Source organism: Corvus hawaiiensis, chromosome 1 (genome assembly GCF_020740725.1).
Source record: "Corvus hawaiiensis isolate bCorHaw1 chromosome 1, bCorHaw1.pri.cur, whole genome shotgun sequence".
In the NCBI taxonomy this organism is placed as follows: domain Eukaryota; kingdom Metazoa; phylum Chordata; class Aves; order Passeriformes; family Corvidae; genus Corvus; species Corvus hawaiiensis.
The window spans coordinates 30,426,097-30,451,967 of record NC_063213.1 but is presented as its reverse complement, the minus strand read 5'-3'; the positions used below and the strand labels follow the sequence as shown (position 1 = coordinate 30,451,967).

At 36.4% G+C, this 25,871-nt stretch overlaps 1 protein-coding gene across 50 annotated transcripts in view; it reads left to right on the top strand.

The window, feature by feature from the left end:
• Positions 1-25,871, top strand: part of CLASP2 (cytoplasmic linker associated protein 2) — a 146,168-nt gene that overhangs the window by 106,927 nt on the left and 13,370 nt on the right. For 7 of the 50 annotated variants that reach the window (XM_048298077.1, XM_048298059.1, XM_048298041.1 and 4 more), the window contains 12 exons: positions 3,473-3,535; positions 4,200-4,306; positions 7,646-7,669; positions 8,123-8,367; positions 8,938-9,001; positions 11,199-11,201; positions 14,136-14,299; positions 15,016-15,094; positions 15,252-15,302; positions 20,380-20,523; positions 24,252-24,395; positions 24,735-24,841. In XM_048298077.1, the coding sequence (XP_048154034.1) occupies positions 3,473-3,535; positions 4,200-4,306; positions 7,646-7,669; positions 8,123-8,367; positions 8,938-9,001; positions 11,199-11,201; positions 14,136-14,299; positions 15,016-15,094; positions 15,252-15,302; positions 20,380-20,523; positions 24,252-24,395; positions 24,735-24,841 (1,195 nt within the window). The remainder of the gene's footprint in view (positions 1-3,472; positions 3,536-4,199; positions 4,307-7,645; positions 7,670-8,122; positions 8,368-8,937; positions 9,002-11,198; positions 11,202-14,135; positions 14,300-15,015; positions 15,095-15,251; positions 15,303-20,379; positions 20,524-24,251; positions 24,396-24,734; positions 24,842-25,871) is intronic. The other 43 variants (XM_048298372.1, XM_048298129.1, XM_048298097.1 and 40 more) reach the window with 14 other exon arrangements.

Here is a 25,871-nt window from a genome sequence, read left to right as displayed (position 1 = left end):
CAGTATCTAGGTGCCATTTTGAAAAGGCACTCCTGGTTTTGGATATTTTTTCGAAATTACGTGTTTCTCTTTCCGTTGCAGCACTCATTGCTTGGGTACTTGAGTGCAGTGTCAGCTGTTACTTGAAATTTTCTACCTAGTCAATGAATCATTTTAGTGTGTAAGAAGAAAACACACCTAATTATGTTCCCATTGCTATATGGCCAGCAGCTTATTGGTCTGATACAAATTGTGAGATTTGGCAAGACAAAAAACAGATTGATGATCTGTTTCTGAGATGTCAATGAGACATAAGAATATTAGTTTGTAATAACTTTAACATGTTGCTGGTTAAGGATTAGGGAAGGTTCTCATCTCCATTTATCCATGTCAAGGTTACTACAAGTTGATAGTAAATTTTGCTTGAAGTGCTTTTACGTGTTGGGTTTGTGGATTGGGGGTTTTTTCTGATTGTTTGGTAATGCCAAACTCTGTGCAATTGTATCTGAAACAGATCTCTTTCTAGTGTTACCTTTGTCTGAAGTAGTCTGCAGTATATATCCTCCTTATTTGGTTTGTTCAGTGTAGCTTACAGTTAAGGACTTTATAATAGTAGCTGTTAAAGCTAGTCTGAAAATAGTAAATCCCTGGTTTCTATCTCAAATTGAGGCACCCAGCTGTACTCCTAATTAGCACTGGACATATGTTGTGGTCTGTTAGGGCTTCCTGCCAGCCATGGTTTAATTGGGAGAGTACAGATTCATTGAATGAAAGCTGTTTCAATGACTAAGGCTAGTTTGCCCAGATGCTGTTCAATTGGGAAATGATACTAAAAGTAGATGTTATGCAGGATACATTAGGAAACCTGTATCTTTTTTTCTAAAACACAGCTGGAAGATTGTGTTGAAGTACACACATACCTTCTGTTCTTTTAAAAAACAGGGTGTTTTGCAGAACTCTTTGTGCTTGTTTTGCTGCCTTGCAGCTTGATTTGAACTGCATGCATGCAAGATCAGATTTACACTTTGTAATTGGTCAAATGCTTGCTATCTTAAGAAGTCTGTATTAAGGCAGAACCACGAGATGTGTTGCTGAGATAGATGCCACTGGAGGTTTTATTTTTGTTGATGTAGTTCAGTTTTATAATTCAGGTATCAAAACAACTACCTATACTAGTGAAATAGGTAGAATCGTCTGATAGCACAGACAATGCAAAGTAACATCCAGCATTGTTTAAAAAAAAACAAGGCAATTATACCTGGAATAAATGGAGATTCCTTTTAGTATGACTATTTGAATGATTTAAAATGTCATTCATTGTTTTGTTGGTACAAGTGAAAGATGAAATAAGGCAAATTCAGCTCTCTGTAGCTAGAGACAGTTTGACATGGGGATGGAAGAGGGGAATGTAACTTGTGTTGCCTCTCATTCTCAGCACAGAAATTTTTGCTTATGAACACAAAATAAAATGGATTTTATCCCCCTTTAGGGTATAAAATGACCTAAATGCTACATAATTGCTTCACTGTATACGCTGATAGGAAGTGTTTATGTAATCTCACATCTCAGTATAATGTTATAAACTGGGAGATAAGAGCCACTAAGAAGCAAGTGATTGTTAATTTATATAGAAGTGTCTATTTTTGTTAAATATAGTTAATATTAATTAACTATCAGACTAACATAATGTCCCCATTTTAGCTAAGAAATTATCTTATTGTGAGTCCATTTAAAGTCTTATTTTGATTCATCCTTTAAAAAAATGAAAATGCAAAAGTAAATATTTGACAATTTCTGCAATTTGAGGGGTACAAAGAATATTCTTGAAAATATGTTTTGGAATGAGGTATGTTTCACCCAGTATATAGTGCTCTTTTTCACTGTCTTAAAAGCTTGTCCAGCATATTTCAAAATTTCCAATGTATATAGGGGCAGGAGTCATTTCAACTTTCTTGCCTAAAGTTTGAGTTTTTAATTTTCGGTTGTACCTTTAATTTTCAGGGCTCGTTGATGGAAAGTAACAGAAAGCTTTATCCCATTAATGCTTGTACTTAAAGAGCTGTCAGCTGTGATGTCTATGGTGTGACATCCTTGGTACTGTCTCCTTTTCCATGCTGAGACACACTTTCTAAAGAACCAAGTACTCCACAAAGCATTAGTTCCAAACTAAAATGCCCTAGCCAAACTTCGTCATAACTTTATTTAGTTAGAAATAAAGTACATCACCGTACCTTATGAAGGGAGTAAAGAACTTAATGTGGAAAGACACAGTGTTGTTTCTGGGATCTTTACAGGACTTAGGATCATTGTGGAGAGCACTCAGGTTAAAAGATGCTTCCCAAAATGTCACTTGGTCCATGTCATCATTACATGATTCGAATCAGACTCTTAAATGGTCTTTGTTAATCAGAGAAAAGGACGATTAATTTGATTCCTGGTTTCTGTTTATGCTACTTTATGTATCCAAAAGGTGTAAAGTATTTGCATTTACAGTTATTTATTAAATCATAAGATCATATCTGGGGTTTATGCCACTGTGGGTGGACATTTGGATTCAAGTTAAAATTTTCAGTTATGTGTGATAGCATTCTGACTTAAGTGAACTGAAGAAAGAAGTTGAATTGTTTAAAAACACATTTAATTTAAAAATTGCTTGTTTTAAGAAAGAAAATACAAGCAATGGTGAGTCAACTTCTTCTGAATCACTAGAAAACCAGTTTTATGCAAGTGCTATAAAGAGAGGCCACTCAGTTTTATTCAGAAATCGTTAAGGGTCTTTGATGTCTGCTTTCCATAACTTTAAAGAACCATAATGAGTTGTAGTAACTAACATGTGTTTCAGGTTCACATTTTATTTATTTAAATAAAAGAATAAGTATGTGAATTATTACTTGCATTGACTTATATTAAACTTTTAATTATAACTGGATAATTCTAACTTTCATTTACATAGTGGTAAGTTTTAACTGAGGTTGAGTTGTCTGCAACATAGGCAAGAATTCAGATGTGTACAAATTGTCAGCTGCCAGCACAGTGGGTTCGTGCAGGAGGCACTTTGTGCAGATAATGTTTGATATGTAAGCTCTGGCTCTGACTTGAGCACACAGAATTTAGTTAAGTCTACAATGCAAGACCAGTGTCAGTGCACTGATAACTCTTTAGGTATTTATGGTTATTCTATTTGTGTGTGACTGTGTGCATGTGTGTCTGTGCACCTTTTCTTCTTTGAACTTAAATTTACTTGCTTTTACCCTGCTCTTAATCTTTTAAATTAAAAAAAAAAATTATGCATGAAATGTCCAGTGTACATAAATGTATAATCATATTCTGTATAATCAAAGAACTTCCCTGAAGATTTTTGCTTCTGTTTAATGCTCAGTTTCTTGTGCTTAAGCTGAATCTTTTTGATAAATACTCTCGTTCATCTGAGCAGCTACTGCAGCACTTCGATTCCGTGGTCATAGATAGGGTTTATTTAATCCTGTTATTGCAGCTTCCAGACATCACTCCAGATCCACTGGTGCCCTCTACGCTCCTGATGCTTATGGGGCCACAGGTGAAGGATGAGTACCCTTTGCTGTCATCTGTGCAGTCATCCTGGATTTTTTTTTCCCCACCCACTTGGTTATTCTCATAGTTCAGTTTTAGAAAGTATTATTTATATTAATTTGAGTTTTGTGGTTTTAATAATCCAGATAGATGTGTTTATGTTGCTAGATTTTGTCTCCACCCTCATCCTCTAATGTTAATCCTTTTTTTCCTTAACAACATTTTTTTACTTGCAGAAGAAGTTTTTTTAGTTTTCCTTTTTTTTTAGTATTTGTAGAGAATTCTTTATGCATGTAGTTTTCTAATCAACAGTCTCAATAGCCTTCCTATTGTATTTGCTTTCTTTCTAAATGAAAACAAAAACCCAAAATGAAGAAGACATTAATTAAAAAAACCAACAAAACTTCTTTCAAATAAAACCATTGGTTTTTTCCATGTGATATTGAAACAGAATGCTTGTAGGTGACTGGTTTTTTACTTGAATTCTTAATTCTGTCTGTACCACTAAAGACTTCAGAATGAAAATGTTTTTTTTATCCACTACATAATTTATTAAAAATGTTAAGCAAATGCTTTTCTTCTGCTTGGGTTTTTATAAGTGAGTGTGATATTTACGTCCTAGCTTTCTATTCTGATTGAATTCTTTGTATTTCTTTTTGTTGTTGTAACAGGTACTGGCTTTGGAATTAGTCAGTCGAGTAGATTGTCATCATCAGTCAGTGCTATGCGAGTTCTGAACACAGGTTCTGACGTGGAAGAGGCAGTAGCAGATGCTTTGGTAAGAGTCTCACACTTAGCTCGTGTAGGCTCTTAAAGTGTTCGGTACCTGTACATTAAATATGCAGAAGAACTTGTCATTTGTTATTTTATTGGCTTCTTGGAAAAAAGAAACTGAGTTGTTGGAGCTGCAAGTATTGGAATTTTCATTCCCTACAGAGGTTTTAACTTTTGAGAGATGTGCTTTTTTCCGTGGCAGACAGGAAATAGTCTTTGACTGTAGTGTTGTAGTGGCCCAAGGAGCCGCTTGAGCAGGTAGAACTAACCAGGAGTTTCTCACAACAGCCAGAAAAACTTCAGGGTAGGTTGAAGGCTTGTTAGAGCTGGGAATGATGACAGCTAAAGCCCTCTGCTTACCTTAAGCCTAGGTGCCTTTTAAAATTCTTCTGTCTGACAGCAGGTGAGATTGATGCTGAAGAGAGAAACTGATGACTGGGCAGCCAAGCCCCACACAGCCACTCACTCACTCCCCCATCTGTGGGGTGAGGGAGAGAATCGGGAGGGTAAAAGCCAGAAAACTTGTGGATTGAGATAAAGACAGTTTAATATGGAAAGCAAAATCCATCCACAGAGGCAGAGCAAAACAAGGAATTGATGCAGTGCTTCCCATGGGCAGGCAGGTGTTCATCCATCCCCAGCAGAGCAGGGCCCCATCACACACAACGGTGACTTGGGAAGACAAACACCATCACTCCAAATATCCTCCCATTCCTCCTTCTTCCCCCCACTTTATGCACTCAGCATGATGTCAGGTGGTCTGGAATGTCCCTTTGGTCAGTTTGGGTCACCTGTCCTGGCTGTGTCTCCTCCCAGCCTCCCACACACCCTGAACTTCCTGGCCAGTGCGGCAGTAGGAAAAGCAGAAAAGGCCCTGGCTCTGTGTGAGCCCTGCTCAGCAGTAACTAAACCTCTCTGTTATCAACCCTGTGTTCAGCACAAATCCAAAACACAGCCCCACACCAGCCACTGTGAACATTAACTCTACCCCAGCCAAAACCAACCCAGCAGGTAGCATCTCGTAAGTATAGGGGTTTTTTTTCAAAATGTTACACTAAGTTAAAACTAGTTATGCCCTTCTCTTTCTTAAGCTATACAGTTCTTTAAAAGGGTGGCTTTGGCTCCTCTACCTTCCTGTCCCAGTTAGCCAAACTGAACACATCATGTATTTTGCGACTCTGACATTTACATCAGCAAGCTGAAATCCTCAGTTAATTTAAAATACTGATGTCATGAATCAGATACATTTTTATCAATTATTGTATACTTATTTGCATGTCATTAAATACTTGTAAGTACCTGTTTTCTAGTTACCAGAATGTTTTAAAGAAATGGTTATTTCTCTGGTTTAAGAAAAACTGTTATTTTGAAAGTTAGTAAAAAAATACAAATTAGACTCTAAAAAGATAATTACAGACATATAACTGAATAGAGAGGAAAAAAATTTCAAAATCTGAAGAACTCTGTCATATTCTTAGTATGACTGTTGATTTCTTGGTTAATACTTTTTTCTTGTCATATTAGTTTAAAATTTGTGTGCCTTGACTGGCATACAGATCGGAATATCTGTGAAATCTTGCCAAAGTGGTCGTGGTGAAGTTGAGTGCATTTTCCCCTGTCTGTTACTACAAACTTGAAAAAGTTTTCAGCATTGGTGGTGAATGCTGGTTTATAAACTGGAAGTCAGTCTGGATTTTGGAATAGGGAACAATAGAAAAAACAGTCCATGGAACATAGAAGTTTTCTGGCTATAACTGGAAAGCCTGTGCTGTAGTCTTCTTCACACAGAGTGCTTCACAAAGAGTATCTTTAGTACTTTATCAGACTCCTAGCTTATTCAAATTTAGCAGGGCAAAGTGTGTAGTAAGAATAGAAGTTGAGGAGAAGGTAATGTTTCCAATGACTGCTCTTGAGGCTTGAATGTGTCCCGCTATGTTGAAGCAATAAAGTTTCTTCACAGAAACTAGCTTGCATTACCTGGATCCAAAATATCATGATGCTTCTAGAAACGTTAGAGGAAAATCAGTTCGTATACTTTAACTAGAGTCTGACATTATAAAAAAGGATCAAGAACTGCAGCATTTTATTATTGTAGTACTTGCATGCCTGATTCCTTGCCATGCTCTGAGTGGTACTGGTTGTCCTGTGCAAAAGGCTCCATTTAGATGAAAATCTGGTTTTAAACACCCTTGTTGTTTTATCGTAGATGGAAGAGTCACACTCATAATGGTATTTTTAAAAGGTAGAATGTAGAGTCCTGACATGTAGTATAAATAAAAAAATGAAAATATTCCAGATTGTGTTACTATTTTTTATTTTATAAAAAGTACTCGACCAATTTTAGTGGTGCTTAAGCCAAAGAGGTGTCAGTCTTCTGCCTAAGATCTGTTTTGAATATTGCTGCATAAAATGCAGCAATAATGGGAATCTTTACATATTTTATGTCTTTTACTTTAGTACAATCCTTGGCATTTCAGATTCATTTATTGAAGAATCTTTTTTTTTTCCTTATGGTGTCTCTCTTCCAAAACACTTAATGTCTCTGTGATTTTTCCCTTCAGTTATTCTCTTACACATGTATGTGTGCTCATTCCGTTGACCATAAGCCTGCTTATTGCTTGTTGTATTGATTAGTTTATGATTAGTATTGTGATATCCTTTAAGTTAATCTGTGGTTAAAATGAGAACCCTGTGCAAATGGCAGTGGTAATTAAGGGGAAAATGATCACTTGTACTACTGCTTCTTTAAGTATGTAACAAAACTAAATTTTTAAATGCTAACTTCAAGTCCAAAATTTGAATGGCAAGAGCTATTCTGCAGAGGTGTGTGGTTTTCGTCATTTTAGGTTAAATAGCTTTTTTTACCCCTCTGACATTTGGTTATGTTGTGTTTTGTTTTGTTGCTTGTTTTTGTTTTTAGGGTATTTGGGATATTGCATTATGTAATCAGTTTTTTTGTAGAACATTGACTGCAATTGTTGCAATGACAAAATTTAGATATTAAAGTTAAATAGTGCAGCTCAAGGTTTTGTACTTAGATAACAATTGACTGCATGTGTTAAGTCTTCATGCTCAAATATCACTGCAAAAGACACAAAGATTTTGACAGAGAAGTGTTTGTGACCAACCTGCCCATGATATGTAATATTTCCCTGAAATGAAAGCTTAGCAAAGTACTTCTTGACAATGTGTGATGTGCTGATCAGACACAGAGAGCTAAGAACAAAATTTACAGTAAGACTGTATGTTATCCAGTGGCAGGGAGTTTACTACTCACAGTGCTGCTATGCCTTACCTTCCTGTTCTCAATTTCTGTTTCTTTTCAATAATTTACTGCTAACAGCTCTTAGGAGACATACGGACTAAGGTATAGAAACTATTTTTCTTCTTCAATAGTTTAATATTTTGCTATTAACATGTTTGATATAAAATGAGTTAAAATGTCAAAATACATTTAGATCTTCGATTCTTATATTCTGTAATGTATATAAAGCTATGAAGTGAAATAACTAACTTGCAACAGTCTTTTGTCACCCTGTTATGCAATTTTATGGGTTCTTGCAAGAAAACCTTAAATATTTCATCAAATGTATGTCTTCTCTGCATTTGTTTTGGGTTTATATTTGGAGTACTGTGTAAGCCATACTTTAAAATATTTTCATTAACTTGGTTTGACCTGCTGAATGGTTGGAGCCATTTGTCACTGCAGGGAGTAGGGGTCACACCAGTTATTTAAACTGTTGGTCTTTCGACCCATTATGGGCATGTTACGTTCTCTCTCTGAGAATCAGTGCTGATCTTCGGTGTCTCTGTACAATAGAAGAAGCCCGTGCGAAGAAGATACGAATCATATGGGATGTACTCAGATGATGATGCCAACAGTGATGCATCAAGTGCCTGTTCAGAAAGGTCCTACAGCTCCAGGAATGGGAGCATACCGACATACATGAGGCAGACAGAAGATGTGGCTGAAGTCCTGAACCGCTGTGCCAGCACCAACTGGTCAGAGAGGAAAGAAGGCCTTCTAGGCCTGCAGAACTTACTGAAGAACCAGAGAACTCTAAGGTAGGATGACATCTTAATAAGGAAGGCATTTTACTTCAAAGTTGTTGAGGGGTGGAGGGAGAGGGAAAGCAGGGTGTGTCTTTGAAAGTAAGATGGGGGAAGGAATAAGGAAGCTTTTCTCACTTCTGGCAACTAGTGTATATTTCTATACTAGTGTATGTAGTGAATCCAAACTTGAGAATTCTTGCAATACAGAAGGTTCATAAGATGCTTCCATTTGCTATCAATAGAAGGCCTTTTTTTGTTATTATTACTGTAATTTTGGGGTATTTATTCAGAAGAAATGGTTTACTACTCATTACTAAGAGCACCTTTTTCGTTACCTGCTCTGTTACAAAAGTATGGTATAATGTATGAGACAGTTTAAAGAGATATTTCTAGGTTTTAAAGTCTCCTTTTAGACAAAAGGTATTACATTTTTACCCATGTCTTAAACAAAATGGTTTCCACTACTTTATTTGCTAGATTATTTGAGTCAATATTTACACTTGATTTCACTGATTGCTATGCATTAGTGTTCTAGCAGAGCTAGCAAGGGAGTTGACTGATGTATTGTTTTCACTTTGGCAGTCGTGTTGAGTTGAAAAGATTGTGTGAGATCTTCACAAGAATGTTTGCTGATCCTCACAGTAAGGTACGTTTAGGTTTTTCTTATTTTCAGTAAATGTCTGAAAACATAAATTAATAGAAAGGCAGTTATGGTAAATTATGTCAGTGATATTTGCACATGTAAAATTTCACAAGCAAAAGCAGTTAATGGTATCAGATTTCAACTCCTTTAATTTGGAGTTTCGAACAAGATCATTTTTCCCATTTTTCTGCAGCATCATTGAAATGAAATGAAGATTAATGTCATATAAAATGCACTGAAGTAGTCCAGCAGTTCGTACTCAAAATTTGTGTTTTTAAGAAGTCGTTGTTTACAGAGGCCACTTCAAGACAAGTATAGATTTTCTCTCAATTAGAAAGAAAAGTCTCTGCAGTAATTTAAGTTGCAGAGGAAGTTGTCTGACTAAATCATACGTAATCGGATAAACTATGCCAAATGTGTACTTATTTGTTTTCCAGGATATTTTGTATTATCATAGCTGATGATGTCTTCCATGAATGTCATAGATAGGTCTGGCAGTTCAGACTGGTGAATAATTTTTACATCATTTTTTAATATTCTATGAGGAGACTGTACTTTGGTATAAAAGAAGATGTGATGTTTTATTCAGTTTTACTTAGGTAAAGACTCAGTGTGGCTGATATAACAAGGAAAATAATGCTTTCTGTTTTCTAAGGCCATTAAAATCCTTTTAAGTGAGTTGCTTTACATGATAGTATTTTTACAGTGTTTGTGGGAGGTGGTTTACTAGTACAGCTTGATTAAATGTCGCAATTTCTCATAGCAGAAGGAATGCAGGTAAGTAAGTAGCCTAATAAATGTGATAATGTAAAAAAAAAAATGTAACTTCGTATTGTATTTAATTATAGGCTTGTTTGGAAGAAATAGTATCTTTTATATTGAGTATAACATATCCCACTTCGTGTCCATATTTCGGAATTGATAAAACTATAACTCAGATAAATTCAGAGCAGGCTGTTATTTCAGAAGTATTGACTTCTCCCAGAAGAATCCTGAAAAACTACTTTGCTTATGCAATACATTTTACGTATTTTTAAGTCTTCCTTGTTGCTGCAATTGAAAATTAAATTCAGAGTGATTAGAAGTCTTGACAAGTTAACTTAGTATTCATCTGTCCTCTTTATTTTTCCTGTTGGAAAAAGTGACTTAGCTCCTATCTCTGACACCATGTATTTTGGAAGTAACTTGCATTGCAGACAGCAACATGGTGTTAAAGTTGATCACACACTGCAGAAATCCAGAAGAAAAGACTAAACCAAGCAGTTAAAAAGAAGAAAACATTGCATAAAAAGAAAAGTCAAAGTAGAGGAAAGAATATTAAATGTTGAAATATTGCTGGAATATTTACTTTTTAAGTAAAGTAATGACAAAATTCTGAATAGCAGGTTGGTTTAATTGTGCTTGTTCTGTGTTAGTGGTGCAGCATATATGTCAGAGCCACTTTGGAGATTTTTGTGTCGCATGGGAGCCAGGGAAGGATAATGCAAATGTTCCAAACTTTAGTTGTATGTGTCAGAAGAGCATTTTACCTCTTAAGTAAGCCTTTAAGAATGTTACATTGAGTTGTTCGGGCTGATTGTTCTGTTTACTGGCCACTGTGATATGGAACAATGGAGCTTCAAGTTTAAAAATTTGGCGTGTGTTGTAACATGTGGTACAGCTGTTCCAGTCACTGAAGCCTTGCCTGCTTTTTGGTGTTGCAAAACTATTAATAGTCATCAATATGTTATCAGGAGAACCCTTTAAGTATTAAGAATTCATTATTTTTTTTTAATGACATATGTCTACATAAATCTCATCTTAGACTCTACTCAAGTGTCTGTAGGAATTATTCTGGCATCACTTTTGTGGGTTTTTTTTAAGGTTTACTTTAACATGGTATCTGGATGCAGGAAGTTACACAGAATAAGAGAACAATAATATTTGGAGGAGGAAATGGGAGAATGACATACCAAAAAGGACATGCCAAGTGCTTATTTTAAAAATACACTGAGTATCCCAATAAAATTACTAAATTTGTCATAAAAGTTTCGAAATACCTTTTTTGTTTTATTTTGGTTTATATTCCATACAGGAACTTTGTATCGATGGCCACTAATTTGTGTGTTTTTATCTTTTTCCCTTTTTTGTTGTTTTGTTTTGTTTTGTTCTGTTTTTGTTTCGTTTTGCATGCTGTCCCCTGTGTTGGAACTCTCTTTAGAGAGTAAGTTGGTTCAATATTTGTTGGAAGCCTAACCTTACTTGCATGAATGTGCAATTAACCCTTTTTCTCTATTTTTCTTCCCCAAAGAGTTCATGCAGTGTCAAGCCTTTTGCAATCATAAAATGCTATAAACAATTAGTAAACTATGTGGTAAAGTTTCGAGATGTGCTTTATCTACTAATTAACTGACATTGTTTGGTTATGCATTCCTGCTTTATATTGTGGTGGTTGGCACATCTGAAATAATTCACTTTAGAGGTAGATGACTTATAATTATTTTCATATCTGTTTATTTTTTTCCACTGTCAAATTGTTAAAAACTTCAACTTTAGATGGCTGGTTTCAGAATTTTAGTTTGTGTCATAAAAACTGAAACTGCAATTTTTGCAGTATCCACATACATTGTTCAACATATAGGTGGTTGAGTTCCATTTTCCATTCCAAATTCATCCTTTACCTTAAATGCTCTTTCAGCCTTCTTAAATTCTTCATGCTGAGACAAAATTACATGTTTAGTTTTTTTTTTTTAAACCCAACAAAACTACTGAGCTTGTTTGAGTTTTCTGTAGACATTCTCTGTGGTAAATCTAAAATCAAAGCAAGCTTGAAAACAAAGCTGAGTCCTCAGTTACGTGTACTTTTAACAGCTAAAATGTCAGCACAGAGTCTTTAGAGTATTTTTGCCATAGTGAATCATAATTCACTTTATAATGATTTCAGTTTAAGCCACTTTGTCTTTGAAGTGTCATAAGAAGTCCATATTACTCCATCAAGTAAGAGCTTGTAACCAGTTTGTTCAGCCTACATGTTTCAATGGAAAAGCCATGTGTGTCAGTGTCTGCAAAGTCAGAGAAGCAGGTACAGGTTTAAATTCTGCTGAGCTGCGTAGTTCAGTTTGAAGGATTTTGTGAGACACCCCCCCCCATACACACAATGTAATCTTAATAGCACCAGAATTTTTTGTTTGTTCATTTGCCTAAGTATATTTTCTCCTTACTTTAGAGCTGTGAAAGCCAAAGACTTCATATTACAGTACAGAAAGTACATACTGGTTTGGTTTTGCCTCTGTCTTATAACTGTGACTACTGCTTGTGAATCCACAGAATGATGTATTGTTTCAGTTTAGCCTGAGACAGGAGATGTTTCCAGTCCTGAGCATTAAAAATCTTGTCCCATTACTGGCAGGGTAATTTTGAAACCTCAGACTTGAATACAGATCTACACAGCACATAATTTGGCAATTTTTTCCCCCAATTTTTAATGTAATTTGCCCCAAAAGGGAAGTTAATTAAAGTTGCTAATCTTGATGGGCTTTACATTGAATAGAGAATTGTATTGTTTTGTTTCTAACACAGATTTTCAGTATTTAAGATGTCTGTTAAAAAATTTTCCCAAGTCTCAAGTAGATCCTGAAAGAATAATGAAATACCTGCTTAGAAGGGAACCTCAAGGATCCTCTGGTCCAACCTTTCTTGATAAAATGAATCTTGAGTTTTTTATTTCTAGTGTAAATTTGGAGGCACTTCTTTACGAGATACTTGTATGGATTTTTTCTGCTTTGTGGTGTTAATTTGCTTTCCCTGACTTGATTATCAACATGAAAATTGATCACTTCCTCAGTGAAGAAGGTGTGCAGCAGCATACACCAACTCCTCCATACTTGCATCAGTGCTATGGAAGAAAGTCTACTTCCATGGCCTAGAGTCTGCAGCCATGTGAGGTGTGATCACAGTTTGGGATCATCCACTCTCACAAAAGCAGAATTTGGCCTAATGACAAACCAGGTCAGCTGCAGGAGGATGTGGGGTTCCAGTCCTTGCTCTGCATCAGCCACTCCTAACCTTGCACCCATGTCATAAATACTCAGGAGGCAATATCTGCCCAACCCTCTTTGCATCATAGCAATACTTCTGTACCCAGTCCTGTGCTGGACCGTGTGTCAGTTGTGAAGGAAGCATTTTCAGCCCAAACACCCATTTTTCTTGTCAGGGAAACAGGAAGCCCATGGGCCACACAAGTATAGAGCATATCCATCCTAATTTCACTCTTAAGTCTGGAAAAAACTTTAAATTAATGAGTTATATTAAAAGAGCTGTTTAAACAGCAATTTTTGTCTATTTGTCACACCCTCCTTGACACCTTCCCTCCAAAAAGCCCTTCTTCCTGGTGTGAGTCCGATAAAAACTACATTGTTTTGGTTCTTTTGGGATTGTTTTTTTTTTTTACCGAATGCAGTCTTTTCAACATTATTTGTTGAAAAGAAGACAATGGATATTGTGTTTTCAAAAAAATGAAAGTACTTCTGTGTTTTAAACACCTGCCAGTCTGAAATGTATTGTGGCTTTTTTCCCTACTATCGTGAATAATTTTGTGTTGGGATACCTGCAATAGTAGAAGAAGCTTGTTCTGTTCCACAAGTATTTTATGTAAAGGAATTGGCCAGCTCTCATGATTTTGCAGTATTTATTCATGCAGATATTTACAATTAATATTTTGCTTAAGAATTGTAGCAGCTTTTTTGGTTTTAAAGAGAAAGCAGTTTTGTAGTCTTTGAGGAATACGTCAAATCAACTTAATGATAGAGCTTGAAAGGGTAAAAATTTAAGTTTTACTGGAAAAATTGAGGTTGCGCCAGCCATCACAGTAAGCATTCCTTTTCTTGACGAAACTGCATGGAATACCTAATTGTCAAACTTCTACAGAAGTCGGCTAACATTTCCAATGTACTCTTATATCAAAATTCAATGAAAAAGCAAGGCAGATTTCTTTCTTTTCCTTTTTTTTCTTTCTTTTTTTCCTGCTTGGCTGCACAGCACTGCCTTTCTCTGCCTCTGATTCCCTTACTGCTTTCTTCGTTTGTAAGTTCGGCATATGTCAGTGTCGCTTCCTCTTTTGCCCCATCCTACCCTCTTTCCATCTTCTTCTGCCTTTTAGGTGTTCAGTATGTTTTTGGAGACACTGGTCGACTTCATCCAGGTCCATAAAGAAGACCTGCAGGACTGGCTGTTTGTACTGCTGACACAGTTGTTGAAAAAAATGGGTGCTGACTTGCTTGGGTCTGTACAAGCAAAAGTTCAGAAGGCACTTGATGTCACAAGGTAATGAGCTGTAAAAAGTAACAATATAGTTGTTAACTGTATCCAGGTTTTTTGCTGCTTTTCTTTTTTTGGTGTGCTGTTTGTTGTCCAGAAAAATGCACAGCTCATAACAGATCTTGAAACTTTAGTAAACCCTGTTGCTTCAGCATTTTGGTTTCATAAAATGACTCTTAATTGAAAGGGTTTGAGTCCTCTGTGCTGAACATTAGTATGGTACTACTTATCTGATTCTGAAATATGCATTTGAGCCATGTATGTTTGTTGTCTCACCTTGTGTTCAGTGATGTAGAAATTGTGTTTGAACTTCTTTATTTTGTTGTAAAAGTTTCACTGGAATATTCGTCTCTGTGTCAGCATAACTTTTTAAAGAGTTATGGTAATAATTAATTTGCTTTCTGTCTTCCCTTCCTTCTACCCAGAGTTCACTAATAGCCTGATTTAGAATCGAAATTCTAGCATATCATTATTGTATCATTCCGCATTATTGTATCATTCCGCATTACTTGCATTATCTATTCTAGCTATAATTGCTTCATGGCAGGAATTCCTTAAATCTTATCCTTAACATGCTAGGCAAATGTTTCTGAAAGGTCAGGTACAGTAGCAACTGGTAGCAATTTCAGCTTTACTGAAAAGAGCGAGGGCTTGTTTCGTGCCTCTCAACAGTTGGTACAAGAAAATTTAATGTAACATAACATTATTTTGTTTGTTTACAGGGAATCTTTTCCAAATGATCTCCAGTTCAGTATTTTAATGAGATTTACTGTTGACCAGACCCAAACACCTAGCCTGAAGGTAAGACTTTTTAGGCTTGCTTTGCAAGCAGAAGTCTTCATTAATAGAAATTTGCTTGTCTTAATTTTTGAATTTGGATTGTTATTTTTGTTTTGTGTAAAAACAAAGAAAAAAAAAAGGTTTTCAATTAGTGGATTTTGTTTTTGTAAACTTTCAGACAGTCAAGCCAGCACTGCAGGACCAGCTTCGCTCTTTTTGGAGCTCAAAGGTTTTTGTCTGAATTACTGTCTTTATTCTTAACCCCATATGAAACTCTTACAGTGTTATCAATAATTTTTATTTGAATGCATTGTATGCTGCTACTAACCTTTGCGGGAAACTTTAAGCATGCAGATGCTCAGTTTTAAAAATGACACTAGTATGAAAATGTTTGCTGCAAGAGAGATCTAATAAAAACACAGTACAGTAAAAATGAGCAACAAAAATGTGGCTGCCTAACATCAAGCTGGTTATGCAAACTCACTCTATCAAGTCTTTTCTAATTTTATGTTTGTGATTTCCCATACTTTTTTTCCTAGTTCACATATATTTTTTTCCTGTGTCCAGCCTGACAGGCCTTGAGTTATTTTAAATTACTCTAATATTAATATGAACTTGAGTTACTATATTAAAAATCGGCTCTTTCTGTGGTACACTTCACTTCTCTGAAAGCAGTGTGTAGCTTTATAATTACACACGTTTTTATATACGACTTTGTAGTCCATAAACCTGCCAGCATATCTGAAAAATAAAAATGTATTCTGTAGTACATTTGCAGTTCTAAAGAGTGCTGATTTTAGAATAAATGCATCAAATCATAAGATGATTTATAAGTGATGTGAATGGGGAAATAACAAGCATATGATAACTGGCATCTTCTGCTCTGTCCTGCACGAAATATTTTTACACAGTTTGATACTGCACAAGAATATGACTTTTCCCAAGTGATGTTGAACCTAAAGTCACATGAATATGCCTTTTTTGTCTACAATACAGTAAAACTTACATTTTTAAGCTTTTGAGGACAGTTGATACGTTGACCACTGTTGCTTCGTAGAGCTGTGTTAAAAAGGGACTGCTGTCATTTATTGAAGACAGCAAATGAGGTAGTAAAAATCAGTTTGTTGTTTAAATGAATCCTTGGAACAAATTGAGATTGGTTTTATTTCACTTGGTTTTCCTCCCCAGGAAGGTGAATTTGATGGTTGAGATGTTCCTTTTTCCATACAGTAGTATAGCTGGTAAAGGCATATCAAGCACATTTCAAAGCTGAGAGCGTAGATTTGGAATGAGACATGGACTCCTACTAGGCTGAGTTGGGGCTAAGTTCAAGATTATTCCCTAAATGCACTAGAAGGAATTAAGAAGTATTAAACACTTGATGGGAAGGCATTCTGAAAATAATTTTGAGAGAGAATTCTGAAATCAAGACGTTGGTAAAAGTTGCCTCCCTAGAAGAACACCTGTTAGTTTGAAGCAAAATTAAGAGTATTCAGAATGAATATTTGCGACAGTAATGTATGTAACTGTTTAAGAGAAGGTAAGCTTGTTTTCCAGAAGAAAGTGAAATCTACCCTCTACTTCCTTTATATGTGGTAGCTACAACTTCAGGATTCAGACAGTGAAGTTATTGCCCACAGATCACAGAAGTATCTATTTAATAGCCATACTATTGAGTATTTTGCCTAAATCCCATCTTCAGTGCACCCAGTCTAACAGAATAATTGATAATCCTAAAGGGCTACTCCAGTTCTTGAAATCTTAAGCTTTTGTTCTTTGATAAATTATTATCTCATTGCTTTTGTTCTAGGAATACTGAGGAACAGCATTCACTGTGACAAAAAAATCAGAGAAGGGATTTTCAGCATCCCTAAAGATGGTCAGATAGCAGGAGGGATGGTAGATCAGAAATTTGAGCCACCTAACAATTCCGTTCTACAAACTACTTTTTCTCCTGGTTTTCACATGATAGTAGTAAATAATCATGATCCTTTGGAGTAAACTGTCATTGCCATTCTTACACTTAGAAAGACAGCTAAGTCTCAGGCAATAAAACTTGAGCTTTTAGAGTGGCCACAGAGGTGGATTTGGATAGCTGGGCAGTAAGAAGACCAGCCATAGAGAAGACAGAATTCTGCTGACCTAATCCATGGAGGATGCAGCGTAGTGTATTGTGCTGTATCTGCCTTACTTCTGTCATTTTACACTTGGGTGTAGTGAATTGCAGAGACTCAATTTAGAGGTGCCAGATGAATGTGTCTGTTTTGGTCAAATGTTTGGATGGGCCATAGCAGTCAGATGTTCTAGGTGGGACATAATCTATTTAGCTTATTTTTGCAGGTGCAGAACATACAGTTTGCTAAGGATGGATATTGTCCTGAAATACACTTCCAATCATCACTTCATTTTTCTTGGGTTTCATATCAAATGGCTCAGCCTCAGTGAGGAATTGATTTAAGCATTGTGACCAAAGTTTCTGAATCCTTCTTTACTTTGAAAATACTGATTTTTTGACAAAGATTTTTACCACAGTTGATCAGAAGATTTTTTTATTTTTATTCTAAGTCAATATTAAAATTTCTGGATTAAAAAACCACAGATTCGCAACAAAGAGAAAGCCCTCCAAAATTTATGTTTAGGGTACATTTTAGTCATTTGGTTATATAATGGCATAGGCAATCCCTCCTAAGTATCCAGTAACTTAGACACCTGGGATGTGGCAGTCTGCAAGTCACTTCGGGTGATTGCTTATATTCAGTCGGAGTAAGGCAGAGTACCATCTCTCATATCGCAGAAAGCCACTGTAAGAGGTTTAAACCAGACTGGTTTCTGGTTTAAGTAAAAACACCTTCTCTAGATTCCATTCTTTTTCTTTCCCTGTTACACGAAATGTTTCTGTTCTCTTACCTTGATGCAGCAAAAGAAACCCTGTACAATCTCAGATTTTTCACAGGACAGGAAAACAACTTGCCCTCTGGTACTGACTGTGTAGCATCCTTACAGTACTACCTGAATCTCTAGAGGTAGCTGCACATACTTTTGTGCCAGAATTCCTTGTTTCAGTACATGGAGAAGATGTTTATGAAGCACTTTAATCCTGTTTATGTATAATCTTTGGGTTTTTTAAGTCACAGTGCTAACTGTGGCTTGATCTGTGTTCCAGCCGACTTACTACAGGAGTGCTGTTCTTAAGCAAAATGCCTGTCCATGTTATATGCTGCACAGGAAGAATGCCCCAGTGCTTATAATCTAGCAAAAGTGCAATAAATTCAACCTAGAAGGGTACAAAGAAAGTCAAGACAGTATTAAAAGACTTCGTAAGAGGTTTCAACTTAAAAGCAAATACTCATTGTAAGAATTCTGGAGATGCTTTCATTGCAAACCAAAAATTTTTCTCTCAGAAAGATTAAATGGATTGTTGAAGAGATTAAATAGATTGTCGAAGATGTTAGCCTTTTTATTTTTAAATTTCAGCTCTGGAAATACTGGCAAAGATACATCTAAAGTAGAATTGCTGCTCTAATGGAGTTTTACTTCAGCGTGGGGTTTCTAATCTGTAATAATACTGGCTCATTATTATCTGACCATAGAAAGGTGTAGCCTTTCCAGAATTTCTTCTCTCAAAAGCAATTAGTGAAAAATGCTTTTTTTCAAAATAGCTGTCAAATTTAGCTTTGGGAATCTGTCTCACTCTGGAAAGCTTTATTAGTAAGGACTTCCTCCGTTCATCTTCTGTTCAGTGCTCTTCTGTCTGAGCACCTCCATCTTTGCAGAAGTCTGTGCAAGTTCCTCAGGAAGCAGTTCAAACACTAAATAATCCTGATGTCTCAGATCCAGTACTTCACAGTCTCTTCATTGGCAGAAATGTCTCTGGGTGTTCTAAGTGTTACAGTCCTTAACACCAACTTCTGCAAGTGTTACATGAGATTTATTTAAATCCTCAACAGTCAAATGTAGTGGTGTCACAATGGTTTCCCTATGCAATCTAGAAATCTCAGCTATTGCTTTGAATTTGGAAAACCATGTGGCTTAAGGTTTTTTGCTGCAGAGATGCTCATGGCTTGTTTTTTCCTTGGAAAATGTCTAGCAAATAGTGTCCATTTGTTGGTATTGATCTGCATAATCAGACCAGCTGATCTCCAGCTGCTGCTTGTATAACTTCAGAGAAGTTGAGCTTTAACATCTGCTTTGAAAATGAAATATTCATTATTAATCCTCATATGTGTGCCAGTGTATCTTGAGTTTTTAATAGCTTGCAAGTTTCATGACCAAGAGAAATTTCTAAATAGCTTTGCTCAGAACAGTTGTACTACAAGCCATGAATAGCCAGCAATACACCCAGAACTCTTTTTCTGTCTATGATGGACATAGGTCTCTCCCTCCTGGTAGGTATTTATGGTTCACTGTAATTATTAGTGGAAATAATAAAAGCAGCTAAATCTGATAGATGCTCTAAATACATGTCCACAACTTGTGTTGACAGGTGGGGTGACAAATTTCTGAGGCAGTAGGAGTTGAGGAAATAAATATTTTAGACATGCACAGGCATAACAGACCTTTGCCCAAAACTGTGCAGTGGTGCAGTATTGGAGAAACCAGAGAGAGGCTGCAGTCTGGGATGTACAAAACAGGGATTCTGCATAAGGAGTAAGGCAAGTTAGTGGACTAAGAGAATGATCAAATAAGTGAGGGAGTACAGGAGATTTTCTGTCCTCCTGGTAAATCCATGTCTCTATCATCTAAGTATCTTCAAAGTGTGTGTGTGACCTATCTTAAGTCTTTCCTGTAAATTGCATTCCATACATATTTAGTATTTAACAGGAAGATTTCTGTGGCTTACTTCCAGAGACTGTGATTGCTTAATCTGATGTTTTATAAAAAAAGCAATGAGTGTTAACTACCTAGTAGGAGCTAGTAAGAAGTGATCATTGGTTCATCAGATGATGTTCATTTTTCATTTTAGTACTTGAAAAAATTTCTTAATAATTCTGCATAAATCTTTTCTTCATTTCTTTTTTTAGGTATAAGCTTCTGCATATGCAGTGATTTATGTCTTTTAGTTGCTAGCAGTGAAATGTAAGCTTTCTACGAGTATTCGAATTTCTGTGGAATAACTCCCTTCTTCAAATGTTAAATCCGCTTGTAAATTGACTTATTGCAAAAATTTTTATAAGGATGCTGTAAACATGTAGTTTAATTGGGAAAAAAAAAATCTTTATTTTAGGGAATGAACACTACTCTCTGAGCTCAGTTGTTCTTGCAGCACACCATTTTTATTGTCCACCTGACTCTGTTTCTCTTTGCAGGTCAAAGTTGCAATCCTAAAATACATAGAAACACTTGCGCAACAGATGGATCCAGGAGATTTTGTAAATTCAAGTGAAACTAGGTTAGCAGTGTCTCGAATCATCACCTGGACCACAGAACCTAAAAGCTCAGATGTTAGGAAGGTATGTTTGTTAATGCATCCTTAGAATTGCAAAACATTCCAGGTAATTAAGAATATTTAAGTAAAAATTTTAAATTAACATGTCTTGAAACTCTCCGTTACGGTTGTGTTTTTATATATGTTAATTGAGATTCCGTTTCATAATTTGTCATTCTTCGTTGCAAGTACTATCTAGTACTAAAATCTCTTTAGTGGCCATTTTTTGTACAGTTTTAATGTTACTTCAGAGACCACCCTCTGGGTTACTAAATAGCACATTTGTAACAGGAGTGAGTGGTAAATTTGGTAGCAAACAGTCTTAATCTCTGTTGGATTTTCTGGAGTCCTTTATTTTTGACAAAAGGCAGGTAGATAGCTGCTGAACCTTGGACAAAGAAAGTCTGTGCTTTGATAAGGTAGTATCAAAGACTTACTCTTCATATGCTGCACTTCCCGTGCAAACCTCCCTTTTCCACATAATGTTGTGAAGTGAAAATGAACATTTATGAGCTACATAGATACAGCAGGGATACTGAATAACCGTAAGAAATGTATTAGTGCAGTCTTTGGAAAGGGTTTCTAAACAGTACTTCAACTTCAGTTTCAACTTCAAGAAAGAAAAGAATGTTTTAATTTTATTTGCAGTTTGATGGAATAGAGTTTTGTTGTTCCGATGGTTACTGGCCATTCTGTTGTAGCTGCTATTTTCAGCATATTAGCACTAAATAAATGTATTGACTTTTATGCTTCCTTAGTGCAAGTGTCTTTGACACAGAGAACTAACTCTTCTCTCTCTTTTTCTATTTATTTCTGCAGTTTGAAAAGCTGCAACAATTTATTTGTTTAGATTTGTTTTGCTATTTTCAATTAAGTTTTCATTTTGGCTGCTTCATCATTTCTGGAAAGAGCAACTTCCTTTGTTTAGGAGGGATGTAGGAGAGAATAGTAGGAGTTGTCTTACAATTTGTAATGTGAAGAAAACAAAACTAAAAATAACTTGCAAGACTTCTTGGTATCTAGAACATTTCTAATACATATTAAAAAAACATCAGAGTGTTTTTATATTGGAGGTGATGTTTTAGTCATTCACTTCTTGTATAACTTCATGACTATGAGCAAACAGTAACAGATTACATCCAATGGACTTCTCTTACCTGGGTATCATGTTCTAGTAACATATAAAGATCATAAAACAAGAGGAGAATTGAAGCAGCACTATCTTCTAAATCAGTGAAGTTTTAGTACTAAGACACGTGGCAAGCTGTCTTATCAGATGGTTCATAACTCTAATAGCATTTTTATGTCAATAAGTAACTGAATCATGGAAAGAATTACCAGTGAGTTTAATCATCTGGAACACCTTAATTATATAAGTTTCTGATTTTATTTTTTCTTTCCATAACACAGCTGTTAGAGGCAACTAACTGCAAAAATCCTTTAACTCTTGAAAATAAAATTTTACCAATAAGAAGTCAAAGGAGTTACTCTGATGGTATAAAATGTTTAATTCTCTTAACACTCTTTTCAGCCTGCTACCGCAGGCTCTTTAATTTTGTTTAGTTTAGTAAGCTTTATAGCATTTAGTGTGATTTCTTCAAATTAAAAGCTTTTTCCAAGTAATTTCTGTGTAATTCATGTGTTTGGTTTTTTCCTTAGTAAAAACAGTTCCAGTTGCTTAGTATTATGAAAAATCCTAGTTTATTAGTCTGAAGTTGGGCGCTCTTAGTGTAGTTCAGTGGCATGGGATTTCTTTCTGGAAGGTAAAATTCTGTTTCAGAACTTAGATTTCTTCTAAGATCAGAATGCTTCTGGAAAGAGTTTGAATATATTCTTAGAGATCTTCTAAGAAGAAGGCAAAACCAAAGAAATATTTCTAATCCTTATTGCAGTCTTTTAAAGATGATCTCTCTGTGATTGAATTTAAATCTCAGGAGAGGCCTTATGCTGGGGAGAACAAAAACTTCCAAGTACTCTAAAATGAGGGGTTTCGTTGGCAAGGAAGAAAGCGAGAAAATAGACAATTGCACAGTTGGAAACCTTCTGTGAGTCAGTATCAGTTTTGATACTTTGGGCAGAGCTTCATTTTGGGCAGACTTGATGGTATCTGTTTCTATCCTGATACAATCCTGGACAGCCTGTTGTGTTCTGTTATTAGCAGCTTAAATAGATACAGTATTAAGGAGTGGAGACTGGCTAACCAGTCAGCAAAGTGAAAGTGCTGATTCCCAAACCTCTGCTCATCTGCTGAGTTTGTCTTGATTTTGCTTTGTGTCAATTTTGATTAAAAGACTGACCATTAAAAATAACAAGGAGAAGAGAAACATCAAAGATTGCAGAGGACATTCAGGGTGATCACCTGAAGGGAAGGCTATCACAGGGAGAAGGAAATAAAAGCTAAGGAAAACAACCAGTCACGAGTATCCAAAGATAATTTGTGGCAATCTGACATGCTAGGATTTTTGTCCTTTAACTTAATACTGAGATGTGTGCAGGTATGTACGCTCATACCTTGGCTTTCCACCTTTAATTAAAAAATGCTACAGTTCATTGCTCTGGAAGCAAAAGGGGGGAAATAAATGTCTAAAAGAATTTTCTAAACTACTTGCTTGGAGTATATTGGTGGTTAAGCAAGCTGCCTATCATTCTCTCTAGCATGAGGCACTGGTTCTCTCCAGTGCATGGCAGACCTTGGTGGTGAGCTGTATAAACTGCACATAGTTGGTTAATCTTACAACCACAATCTTTCCTACAAAGAAGCTGTTAGTTCTGGAGAACTTCCTCCAGCTCTCCTTTGCACTTGTTAGTTTAGTTACTGTGTTGACAGGTTTGTTACACTATCCAGGGAATCCTTGTCAAACTGTACAAACATTCCTTAAGTCATTGAATCAACATTCCTGCACTACAGGGAATCCAACTATTGTGTAATTTAACTGTGTTGCTTTGTCAGTAGGGAGTGCTGATTTTTTTATTCAGGTAAAAAAAAAAACCAACATATGTAAAACATGCTGTAGGATGAAGATGATGGTAAAGATGAACTGATTAAATTGAGAGTATAGGAGGTGACATCCAGTACAAACTACTCCACAGTTTTCATTTTCAGAATATGTAGTCAGCTAAATTTCATTCCCCATTATGTGTGCCTACATTTTAGAAAGGTTAAAGGAAGCAGAGGCAAGGTTAATTTAACTAGCTTGGCTGTAAGGTAAGTTATAAGGAATATCAGGTGCTGTAATCACTACTGACTCATTCCAGATTAGGGTGTCTTGTTTGGTAGGGTTTGTTTTAATTTCTACAGTGCTAACTGTTCCTTTTCAAGCAAGTGTGTTGATTATCATCTGTAATTACCACTTGCAGAACTCAGTAGAAGGGATCACATGCTTGCTCCTGCCTGGTGTGTTTAGTTCCTCTCTCTAAATTTTTTCAACTTCCCAAACCTTTTAAAGCCATTCTGCAAATTCCTTCATTTAATTTTTTTCTGAGGGATGATGTGGGGCTAGGGGAGTTGAAAAGCACCTTTCTGAAAGACTGCTTGTTACAATGATTGTTGTGTGCCTGAATTTATCAAAATCAGAACTTCCAGCTTACCAGCAAATATGAATTCCTTTTGTTCACATCTGTTAACATCTTTATTCAAGCTTGATCAAGACTTACGTCACTGTTTTGTGATTACCACTCATTATAGTATCTCTTGCTGATAAAATTACTTTGAAACTCTAATTAATGTCTTCAGTTTGTATTTTCTTCTTGTAGGCTGCACAGTCAGTGCTGATTTCCCTTTTTGAGCTCAACACTCCAGAGTTTACAATGCTATTGGGTGCTTTACCAAAAACATTTCAGGATGGCGCCACAAAGCTTCTCCACAATCATCTCCGGAATACAGGCAACAGTGGTCAGGTATCCACACTTCTGTTACTCTTCTTTCTGAAGTTACTATGTAGAAGCCTATCTTAGTAGCTCTTTATGGAATACCTTTTCTTTTTCCTCTAGAGTTACAGTTTCTGTGTTGCTTCCAAGTGACTTAATAGGTTTGAATGTGCTTCTTAAGAGTAGTTTATCTTGTACTTTCTAATTTCAAAGTTACTCAGGATCAAAGTTGCTGGTAATGGGTTAGACAATCCAAGCATTTACTTGAAGCTCTTTAAATGTTTCTGGGCACTAAAAAATAAATATAATAAGTTAAAAGAGAATCTCTTAGTCCTACTAGAGTATCTTTTCTCACCTCTTCTCCTCCAGGGATCAATGGGAAGTCCTTTAACAAGACCTACTCCACGCTCCCCAGCAAGTTGGTCAAGTCCTCTAACTTCCCCAACCAATACATCACAGAACACTTTGTCACCAAGGTAATGTAGGCTGGTGGTGTTACAATTCTGCATCTAGGGCTTAATTACACATTGTCTAAAGGTGTAACCCCAACAGTGAAGGCATGGAGAAAATTTTGCACACAATGACAGATGCTCAGAAATAATCCCTCTTGCTCCATAGAATGACAGTGAACTGCTTAGCCTCCCTGAAGGGTCTGACAAGTGCCAAAGCCGGCCTGAGGTGGGAAAGGGCTGTGCATCTTGGAAAGCAAATGGATTAGCAAGAGAAGGAACCAAAGTGTGCTTCTCTAACAAATGTTAGAATTACGTCATCTGATGTCATGGTTTAAAACCCCAGTTTACAACTAAATGACTGTCCCCCTGTGGTGGGATAGGGGGGACATTCAGAATATAAAAGTGAGAAAACTGAGATAAAGACAATTTAACAGGTAAAGCAAAAGCTGCTTGTGCAAGCAACAGACAGACAAGAAATTCACTGCTTCCCATGGGGGGGGGGGGGGGGGGAGGGGCCAGGTGTCCAGCTGTTCCCAGGAGAGCAGGGCCCCATCACTTGTAACAGTGACTTGGGAAGACAAGTGCCATGACTCTAAACATCCCTCCGTTCCTTCGTCTTCCCTCAGCAGTATCTGCTTAGATGCCATATGGTATGGAATATCCTTTTGGTAAGTGGGGTCAGCTGTCCCAGCTGTGTCCCCTTCCAGCTCTTTGTGCACTCCCAGGCCACTCACTGCCGGGTCTGTGTGAGGAGCAGAAGAGGCCTTGGCTCTGTATAAGGACTGCTCAGCTGTTACTAAAACACCCCAATGTTAACAACACTGTTTCTAGCACAAATCCGCAGCATGGCCCCGTACCAGCTACCATGAGGAAAGTTAAGTCTGTCCCAGCCAAAACCAACACACTAGGTCATCAAACCAGATTTAATATCGGGGAGACTAAAGAAGTAATAGTGTAAAAATGTTTTTTATAGTAATGATATTGTCAGCAAAGTGGACTTCGTAATTTTGCTTTTATCAGTCAACTTGCTGTTGAGTTTTATCAGTGCTCCTTA